Here is a 10,985-nt window from a genome sequence, read left to right on the forward strand (position 1 = left end):
TTTTGCCTAGTAGTTCTATACTTTAATCTCTCATCACTTCAATTTAACTCAGTTCTTCAGACACCTTCTCAAAAAGAGCAGCTTCAATGTGGATGCCCCAAACTTTCCACAGTAAAAATGGACATAAAGAATTAATTCAGTTTCTCTGATGTCTCCCTGTCTTGCTTAAACAGTCCTTTTGGTCCTTTGTCATCTAACTTGCAGAGTCTCATGGCGCAGAGTGTTAAAGCTGCAGTATTGCAGTCCTAAGCTCTGCTCACGACCTGAGTTCGTTCCCCAGTGGAAACTGAGTTTTCAGGTAGTCAGCTCGAGGTTGGCTCAGCCTTCCATCCTTCCGAGGTCAGTAAAAAGTCTGCCGTGAAAACGTTGTGAAAGCAACGTCACCCCAGAGTCGGAAATGACTGGTGTTTGCACAGGGGACCTTTTTCCATCTAACTAGCGTGCCTTCCCAAAGTAAAGATCACTTTATTTTTGTTACAGCTATATTGGCTGCTAAGGTACATCACAATTAAAATCTAACACTTTTTAAATTAAAAGTTGCTGAGATGCACAATTATATGTGTTGTGTCCTGCCCCCCTGTTATCTTTCATTTGAACTAAAAAGCCCCTCCTAGCCTTGAAAGAAAAAGCTTCCTCAATAATTGTGGTATCCACAAAACAAAGATGAAAGGAATGTTTGTGGAAAAGATTTGAAAATATATACCACCACAACAGAACTAACATAGTGCATTCTGCCATACAATTATGAATATCTGTAGCAAGAGCTTGTAATATTAATTTCTGGGTGATGAAATGCTTAATTTCCCAATTATCAAGACAGAAGGACTGCAAACTTGTCAGGATAACATAACGGGGGGGGGGGGGTGAGCTCGCCAGTAACGTAATCTTATTGCTGGCAATTCAGTGATATCACTCTCTGTGACAATACCACATCAAAGATACTCTGATGTTTGGGCAAAACTCTGTGGTTTAACCATAAAGTTCCCAGCATCCCCTGACAATATGGTGATGTCACCACCCAGGCGCATGGTGAGTGATGTCAGCATACCAGAATGCTGTTGACGTTCCTCCCCATTCTCCCCCTACTGACCAGCTGAGTGGTAGCAAGGAAACATCCAGCGAGGGAACAGCAAGCCTGCTGCAACATTAAAAGAGACCCAAAAGCCCAATTCTATCCCAGATTTGACCATGCCTGCAGTTGTTCAGTGTAATTAATTTTGTCTCTCTCTTACTATGAGAGCTGCAGTTACTCAAAATATTTAGAGCAGGGGTGTTGAACACATCTGTTATGAGGGCCGGGTCTGACATAAATTGGACTTTGTCGGGCTGGGCCATGTGTGTCATAAAACGTAATGCCAGGTAGGGAAGATAAAAATCTTATAAAGGACACAGACAAACTCAGCCCAATCCACCACATTGGCTTGTTGAGCCTCAGCCAACAGAAGGAAGAGAGGTTTGGCTCAGTAGCTCTGCTGTGCAATTGAGAGAGCCTGCCGAAGCTAGCTCCCCTTCCCTCACTTCCTCCTTAAGAGAGGAGCTTTGCTCTGTAGCTCCTGTGCGATTGAGCAAGCCTGACAAAGCAAGTTGTGTTGCAGAATGAATAAAGAGAGGGGGAAGGAAGCAGACAACAGTGAGTTGCTCATGGGCCTGATAGGAGACTTCTGGAGGCCTGATTCGGCCCCTGGGCCACTTGTTTGACACCCCTGATTTGGAGTGTTAACTTGAATTGCATCAGTTTGCAAGGACTAAAGTTTTGATGGTATCTGCCAGTATACTTATCCCTTTTCCCCCCTTTCCAGTTCTAGGGAGCCTGGATGAGCAGCTGGCACAGGAACAAGCCCAAGGTCCAGCAAAGAGAAGAACTACAACTGACTATGGCTGCAGAACATCGGACTCCAATCAGTATCCCACTGTTACCAGACAGAGTTTTCAGAGAGGAATACAGAGGAATGAGAGGAGCATGTTTTTGCCTGATGGGACAAGGACCCTGAGAGCCAGAGAGGAACACCCAGCTTTCTTCCGCCCAAGGACACTTTATGATACATATATGAAAAAATACCATGTGGAGGATTATGCGAACCAGAATGTTTTGGGCAGAAGGTCTCCTGTTCCAAAGAGATGGTGTTCTACTCATTCTCTTGGACATTCCTCAGAAGGCAGCTTGGAGAACCTTTCAGGCCTACATGGCAGTGGGTTTCGATGCAGGGACTTCCCATGCATGGATACAGTTAGCAGAAGTTATTCTTTGTCTTCTCTTTCAAGACGCCAGTCTTCAGGATCTGTTGATCTTTCCTCAGAAGGTCTGCAACACCCTTTGGCAGCAGAAGGCAACAAAACGTTCACACAAAGGAATTACCGCCACCATTCTAAGAGGACTCCCCTATCGTCTATCATATGGAACACACCACACTCGTCAGAAAATCCATTAGAACAAGATAGGATACTTCGGACACAATCATTAATGGACTTTGGCCCTAAATTTGAAGATATGTATCCTTGTTCTCCATGGGACAATACAAAATATGAATTTTATCGGTCAAACCTCAATCACAGAAGAGCAATACCAAATGCCAGTCATCCGAGCAGGGCTGGTTATCCTGACAAGTTTACAGACTCTGTGTGTTTTGAAAATTGGGAAAATTATGCATTGTGTCAGCCAGAAAGGAATACTGCTACCCCTCGCTACAGATATTCATCACTGCGTGGTAGGACACACCTCTTCCACAAGAGATTTCCTTCTGGAAGAATGGAGGAGCAGCTTTTGGGGCCTGACAGTAACCAGTATTATAACGATGACCCCTTTCTCACTTGTGATGCTGACTTTAAGAGAATTCCAGCTAATCCTAATGACTGGCAAACTGCCCATGCAAAAAACATTGGTGTATGGCAACGTGAGAGTGAGGCTCGAAATAATGTATTGGAACACCTGAGGAACACGGATCGTTTAGGCAATGAAGCCACTGAAGAGTTTTTAAAGTCCACAAAAGGCATAGAGAACCGTCCAATGTATACCTCAACAGTCCCTTTGCCGTTCATCAGAGCAAGGGCTTCCAATCAGCCTGTCCTATCTGATTCAAAGGGCCCAGCAAAATACGCAGCACAAAGGCAACATCTATTCACTAGAGGTGGACAAATACTCACAAAACCTTTGGTTGCACACACTCAGACCAAGGAAGACTTCCAAACACCCGTGTCAGAGGAGTTGAGGGATACTGGCCAGTCAAGCAGAGTAGGCAATGGAGACCTTAAAGAAGGGGCATTGGGACCAGTTTCTGGGGAAGTGGATACAAACCATCCAACTAAATGTCCTCCTAAGAATTCTTCAGCAGCTGTCCCACAGACCAGTACATCTTTTAAACCACCGGTCTCACTGGATTCGAACATGCAAGCCAAATCAGCTTCCTCAAGGGAGACTGAAAAAATGTATTTATCAAGCACTCAGTACAGAAATAGACCAATCAAGGAAAATGATCATGCTTTAAAGAGTGACCTTGGCCAAATGTCTCCTCCTAGGTTAAGTGGTTACAGGACAAGGGATTCATTTTTTCAAAGCTTGCAGCGAGGGGCACGTCATTCTGAAAGCTTGAGAATTTCCATGCCCAAGAAGCCACATGAGAATATCCATTCATCTGGTTTGGGTAGAGCCTGGAAAGGATCTGAATGTGATGGACTATCAGACCCTTGCACTGAAAAGTCAAACAAGCACAGCAGTTTTGTTAGACATGCAACTAGCAACAGCATCACTGGCTCTCCCAGCAGCAGTCCTCCTAAATCTCCTGTTACATATTTCACTGTACCTAGGAAATCTGCCAGTATCGACGGTAGTGTTATATCAAAGAAACCTCTGTCTTCTCCTAGAAGAAGAGTCCAATTTGAAAACCAGGCAGCTATTGAAGACAATTTAGAGACACTTATATCAAACAGAAATCAAAGGAGTTCTTGGAATCAAAGAGACCCAGTTGCCTTTGCAAGTCCAGCCCATTCATTGTCGCTTAAAGATGTCACCTGTGAAGGAAACATTCCACAAACCAAAGGTCACCATCCTGATCATCCCTTAAGTGCAACAGATAAGATTGTCAGAAAATCAGAAAAAAGCACAATTACATGTTGTCTAGACAAAACGGAAACTACAGTGCTTTCTGACTGTGAGGAAACGGATGCAGGAAATCCTTTGCAGAAATGTAAAACTACCAGTATGGTTACAGTTAGTGTTGATGAAGATAACATCAAATACCATGAGCTGATTTCGGTTTATTATACATTACCGCGGAAACATTCAAGAAAGTTGTGTAATCTCTTTCTAGATGACTCCAGTAATGTAGGTTCTTCCCCACCCTCAGGACAGAGCCCCTCCAAGAAATGTGCTCACACTGTTTTAGAAGCTGCAGGCTTTCCTTGCAATTCAGAAAAAGAAGACTTGCCAGCTGAGACATCTGTCACTCCTGGTATGTCACAGAACTCAAAAATTCCAGATGAAACTAATAAAAAAGGCCCCCATTTTAGCAGTCCCATTGTAGACTCGCTCCTTGCTCCTCATTCACAATTTATGGGGAGCAACAGAAAAGAAGCACCAGAACAACTAATGGATGCTCAAGCACTTAGCGGCAACAGACCACTAAGCCTTAGCACATCCAATCTGAAAATTCCTTTGGGAAATGTTGCTGCACTATCTTCTACCCTAAGCACCAGAAATGCTCAAAAAGAGAATCCCTTGGGCTGTCAGCCACTGAATAAATCAACTGTGAGCAACAATCCACATATTACTTCAGATCCAGCAACTGATGCCCAAGTGAGCTCTATGGAAGAGAAAATTAGGCGAGAAGCAAAGGTCAAAGAGCGGGCACGTCATATATGCCATATCCTTGCCCTACATAGCAAAAAAGGGAATGGGTTGCAGCCAAGAAATGAAAGTGTCACAAGTGGCGTAGGTGAAACATTAACTTCAGGGACCACTGCGCAGTCACATTCTGAGAACCAGACACTTCAGGTGGAAGCAGCTGCCATAGATAATCCATCACTTCAACCAAATACTCCAGTTACGTGTCTTTTGAAGTCTCCAAAATCTAAGCAAGAGCAAGTGCTGCAGAATAACCCAATACAAACAGTTTGCACAAGCTCGGAGCTATCTGAGAGTAACTCAGTAGAAAACCAGAACCTTAATTCAGAAGGTCAGCTCTCATATTTGCCTGATGGTTCAACAACTGAAAATAATCTTACTTCGGATAATGCTCAAGATAAAGCCAGTGAAACAGAAAAAAGAAAAAATAGGACTTCAATTAAAAACAAGCTGGCAGCCATGTGCAAAACAAACAGAAAGTTTTCTAGTAAGAAAAATGTAAATCCTAAGCCACACATAAGTAGCATATTTTCACAGAATGACACTCCTTCTTCAGAGATGAGCGAACCTCTACTAATTTCATCAGTTGTTCCCCAGTCTATTCTGCAAACTGGGAATGAGAACCAGAATCAGAGCCCTCAGCCTGGTGAACTTGAGAACAAGAAATCACAAACCCATGAGGGTCCTCTGTTGGTTACCAATGAGAATAGGAGGCCTTTTGCAAACTTGTGCAATCAGAAAAGGGAAACTGACAGTTCCAGACACATTGATAAAAGAGTAGAGAGCAGCGTTCCAAACCCTTCAGGTTTATGTCAAAAAGAAAAGGAGTCCACACTAAATAATTCCCAAGCCCATGATGAACCTCTAGAAAATATCAACTGCCCCACAGTTTCCAAAGTTACTGCTGAAGATCTTGGCCAAAAGAAAAAAGATGTCACAACCATTGGAGAGTCATCTTTGTTTTCCCCTTCCTTTGATAAAAACTTAAACAATCTAACTAAAAATTATTCAAAGGCAAATATTTGTCCGCAACAAAAGGCAGTTCCTCCCACAGAATACAACCACTATCAAAATGTTAAGCCCTCAAATAGGTTAAAAAGTCAAAACCTACCCCTTGCTGGGCCAAGTCCTAGCAGACTGCAGCGTGAGCGCCATTTTTCTGAAAGCTCCTACACACGAGAGCCCCACAGGACTGTAGCTCTAAAGAGCAACTCAATCCGCCCCAACAGTAGGAAATTTAATTCCTATTCAGAACTGTTGTCCTGCAATGAGAATGAGAATTGGGAAGCCTATAGTGACCCTAACAGGACCTTTGGATCTAGGCACTTAATGTATCCATCTGTTGAATTTGGTATTTTTGGGAAAGAGCAGCAGCAAGCTTTCTTGGATAATATAAAGAGATCACTTACTGAGGGACGGTTGTGGAGGCCATGTCTTCTGAAGAACCCTGGTTTTCTGAGAAAGGAGGAGGTCTGCTCCTTAAACAAGTCTGAGCCCTTGGGTTCAAGTTTCCCTGAGATAAATAAGTCCAAAGAAGGTTCGTCTGAAAGGAAGCCCGTTGAAGCAGGCCCTGTGGATTCTTCAGATTCAGACTCTGACACTACTACAGATGATGAATACTACCCAAATGAGCATGATAAAGAATCTGAACTTTGAGAGGCTGTAATAAAATGAGGTGAAGAAAAGGCCTTTATCTTAAAGTGGCTCATTTAATTCTTGGGCCATTTTGTAACTTTAGGGACTAAGATGCAGAGTAGCGGCGATCTGATTGCATGGCTGTGATGGCTGGAAAAATCTCCCTCCCCCCAAAATTGTTCTACGATATGTACAACTGAAAGGATAATTTGTATTCCTCGCAGCAGTGGCATAGCCAGAGGAAGGCGGGGTGCAAGACTGTTTGTCCTGGGCCTCAAATTCAAAGGTGTCCACAAATTTAGATACTTGTAAACTTGTGGGTGTTTTATCAGTTTCACAACTTGTTTTTACGTGCATCACGCACTGAGATGGGAAAAGTTTCACCTGTTGAATATGTGCCTGTCATGTAATTGTTGATATATGCAAGTCTCTCTACTTTTTTTTAAGGCCTGCAGATAATACATTGTTACACCAGAGAGAAAAAATTGCATACTGTGCTGCTTTTCTCTCAACAAAAAATAATTTGTGTGAAATTTGAAAAATGTAATCCCTCACCTGCAGGCTGGAAGTGGCACATTCCATTCTTCTACCTCAATGCTCAGCCATGTTGTTTCCCCCTTATTCTGCTGAACGTGAAGACCCAACGTTTAAGCAATCAGGAGACAGCTTTTGCCCACAGCAGAAATTCCTGTGGCCTGTTATATACCTCTCTTTCCCCACCACCACCACGTTCCATCAAACCCAACCTTCTTCCCATAGTAAAAAGCTGTCAAAAATGGAGGGAAAGTAAGCAAATGAAATATGTGCATATATAAATGAATGATATTGTATTAACTTGATTGGGAAGGTAAATGTCGTAACAGGTTTATGGAAGGACCACAGACTATTCAGCTTACCTGCGAGCCATTAAAAGGAATGGTGTGCTGCACTGAAGCAATATTTGCTAGGTTGAGCTCACAGAGAGTTAAATCACTTGAAGGCTCACTTATTTCTATATGCTTAACTCTTCTATTGAAATGAGTGGGATTTAAAGGCTGCAGTTGGATAAACAGCAGACTGGCTTTTTAACATGTCAGGAAATTCCCTGGATTGCCCCTGCCCTGGAAAACCACTGGTAACTGAAAGTAAACATCCTGGCTATGCTGGCTACTTGGTTTAGCTTGCTATAGGTCTGTGTTCAAATTCCAGTTTGCCCGTTTTACCTTCAGCTATATGGACCACTGAACTCACTGGACTTAATTATTAGTAACCTAAACAGGACTTAAGTGTTGATTGCGCTCTAGGTTTTTTACCTGATCAATAAGTACCAACATGTTAAAATTGGTACTTAAAACCAGTACTTTTAAATTAGTGACTGCTTCGTTAAAGAAGTGTGTGCGCGTGTGTATGGTTTGAATGTGTGCTTTTAAGTTTAAATGCTACTTTATTGTATGATGTTGTTATTGCACATGTGATGACAGATGAAAATCCTATTTATATCCAGAGTGGTTCTTGCAACCGTAACTGTTCCAATAGCATTTGAAAGTACAAGGTACAAATTACTTTTTAGAAAAAGATTATTTAAATGTAATTTATTTTGATGTGTTAAGTAAATGGATCTAATCAACAAATGCAGCCTTCTGTACTGAGAGAGAAGTGTTCGGATTTCAAGACTGCACCATAAAAAGAAGAAAAAAATTGTCCTGGTGACAAGAAGTCTAGTATGCACAGCAAGTCATGTGCAAGATAAATGTTTACATATATATACATTGTTATATCATTGTTTTTTTCTGCTTTTTTTTAGACTTTGCACTTTTCCCCTTTTATATTTTGTAATTATTTTCTTACTCTGAGATTACTTTTGAATGAAATTGCCTCTAGGTACATAGGCAAGGGTCTCTCATGGTAAATATATAATGGGGAATTATAAACTGCAGAGAGATAGCCGCATTTAAGTCTGTTGCAGTCAAATTAAACAGGAATCCAGTGACACCTTAAAGACAAACAAAATTTATCTCTTGTGAATCAGAGTTTATTTCATCAGATGTATCTAAGGAAGTTAAACCCTGCTTGTGAATACTTATAGTGGAATACATTTTTGTGAATCTTTTTAAGATGCCACAAGACTCTTGTTTAATTTTTCTGGAAACTATAATACACCTTTATTTAGCCTATATGTTGATTGAGGTCATTGAATGTTAATTTAGGTTTGCTTAATTCCTCATTTAAGCAAAAGCAGCTAACAGTTCATACACTAGCTTCACTGGCTCTTTCAGCTCAGTTCAGCAGCTCATGAATAGTCTATTTGTGAGAGCAGTGCAGCATCGGAGTAAAGAACTCAACAGAGCTCTGCAAGAGATCTATGAAAAGGGGGAGCTCAAAAATTGGAGTCCATCTGGGATTTCCTTTCATTCATTTATGTTACGCTGCTCACACAAATAGACCATACGCATGAATTGTTAAAGTGTCCATAGAAGCCTGTAAGATAAAGTACAACTGAGCACACAACTGCATGCTTAGAAGCAAATCTGAACCATGTGCCTTCTCTTATAGGTGTTGAAACTTCAAAGCGCACTCAGAATCTCCCTACCTGAAAGGCTTGCCCTGTTCTTTTTAAACGAGGTATCAGATCCTATATGTATTCAGCCACACAGACCTGTTGTCTCTATTCCAATAAGCTGCATGCATGTGAATTTCATGTGCGCTTCAGAGCCATAAATAACTGAATTGGTGTGCCTTGCTGCCTTCCCCAAACCAGTTCTTCATTAATAATCTACTAGCTGCCACTTGGACTGCAAACACATTATCTCGGTGAATTACAATAGACAAAGCTGGTGGTAACTGCTGCTTTATTTTGCAAGTGAGCCACAGGTCAACTCTAAAGAACAAGAGAGTGCCATTCTGTGGTATGCTTATAGAATGTATGCAGTTCTCTGCATTTCTGGATATGGTTTTGCCTGTATCCTCTGCGGAGTAGCCAGCAGTGCAGTGCTGGAGGTGAGCAAGAATTGAAACTGAAGCTACAGAACAATCTCACAAGCCTTTCTGGACCTCCCCAGAAGTGGCTGCATTCTGCCTTGTGGTACACCCACCCTGCAAGTTGGCTGTGTTTGGGGGGAAGGGATGGTTTTCACTTAAAATAAGCTATGAATATTGAATAGGACTATTTTTAAATAAATGGAGCATATTTATGATCACATCATTATTTCTGTGTGTTCATCAATGTGAATGCTATACTGATTTTTTTTAAGGAGCGGTATACATCTTAATGCCAAACATACAATAAAAACATCCAGATGTCAATGTTCTCCCCTCCCCCCGCCATTCATCACTACATGGCATGTTTTGTGCCAGCATGGTGTAGCTGGTTGGATTAAGATCCTGAATCCCATTTTGCCAGGGTGGGGTGGGTGACTTGGGCTAGTCTTGTTCAACCTAAGCAGTTTCACAGGGTGATGGGTTGTGAGGATAAAAAGGAAAAGGCAAGAATGATAGTCTAGATGCTACAGGCCCTCACTGGGGAGAAAGGCAGATGATAAATGGCTAAATAAGGGTCTCAAAAGGATTAAACATTCAAGTGGCTTGGATAAGGGGCGCAGCCCACAACTGAATCTAACCAGGCAGAAGAAATCTGGAAAACAAAAGGGGAAAATCCAGGGCAGAATCTTGTGGGGAGGGACGAAGGCTCAGTGGTAGAGCATCTGCTTGGTAAGCAGAAGGTCCCAGGTTCAATCCCCGGCATCTCCAACTAAAAAAAAGGTCCAGGCAAGTAGTTGTGAAAAACCTCGGCTTGAGACCCTGGAGAGCTGCTGCCAGTCTGAGTAAACAATACTGACTTTGATGGACTGAGGGTCTGATTCAGTATAAGGCAGCTTCATATGTGGGTAAGGAATATAGCCATTAGTGATTATGATAATTTTCTGGGAAGAATTTTTTCTGTAGGAAGAAAGTGAATAGAAAGAACATTCTCTCTCTTCCAAAACACGAGACCCAATGAAAATTCCATGCTGTGTTTTAACAAAGAAGTAGGCTTGCCTAGAGGGAAAAAAAAATACCGTCCCTTTCATAGAACCTTAATGTGTGGAAATGAGCAAGCTGAAGGTTTCCATAGCATGGAGATAAATAACATCCCATTAAGATTCTATTAAAGCAGCAGGACTTTTTTCTCTCTAGGCAGCTGGCGACTCTAGCAGGGAGAGACAGTGGGGTCCCTTTCCCACCACTCAGCTTTAAAGGCAGTATTTGCAGGACAAAAATACCTTACCTGTACAGTTTTTCACACAGTCAGCATCTCAATTAACCTGGGCTGTCATCTGTGACATGTGCAAAGTTGGCATGTTGCAGCCCAAGCAAGTGCTGTGTTGGAATGCCAGTGTTGCACACTTAGACATTTCTCACACATAGCAATGCCCAGTTTAAGCAAGATGCTGGTTCTCTGCATTTGTTGCTTGGATGATTTTATGAAGTTTTAACTATTACTGTTTTTAACTTTTGGCCTCTTAACAGTACTGTGAACTTCCTTTGGAGGTTTCTG

The 10,985-nt window shown here is 42.0% G+C and overlaps 1 protein-coding gene across 1 annotated transcript in view; it reads left to right on the plus strand.

Annotated features, from left to right (window-relative positions):
* EXPH5 (exophilin 5) overlaps positions 1-9,650 on the plus strand; it is a 68,235-nt gene extending 58,585 nt beyond the window's left edge. Inside the window, exon 6 of the mRNA XM_060234845.1 lies at positions 1,800-9,650. Within this exon, the coding sequence (XP_060090828.1) occupies positions 1,800-6,493 (4,694 nt within the window). The 3' untranslated portion in view covers positions 6,494-9,650. The remainder of the gene's footprint in view (positions 1-1,799) is intronic.
* Positions 9,651-10,985: the final 1,335 nt, after the last annotated feature.

This window comes from Heteronotia binoei, chromosome 3 (genome assembly GCF_032191835.1).
Source record: "Heteronotia binoei isolate CCM8104 ecotype False Entrance Well chromosome 3, APGP_CSIRO_Hbin_v1, whole genome shotgun sequence".
NCBI lineage: Eukaryota > Metazoa > Chordata > Lepidosauria > Squamata > Gekkonidae > Heteronotia > Heteronotia binoei.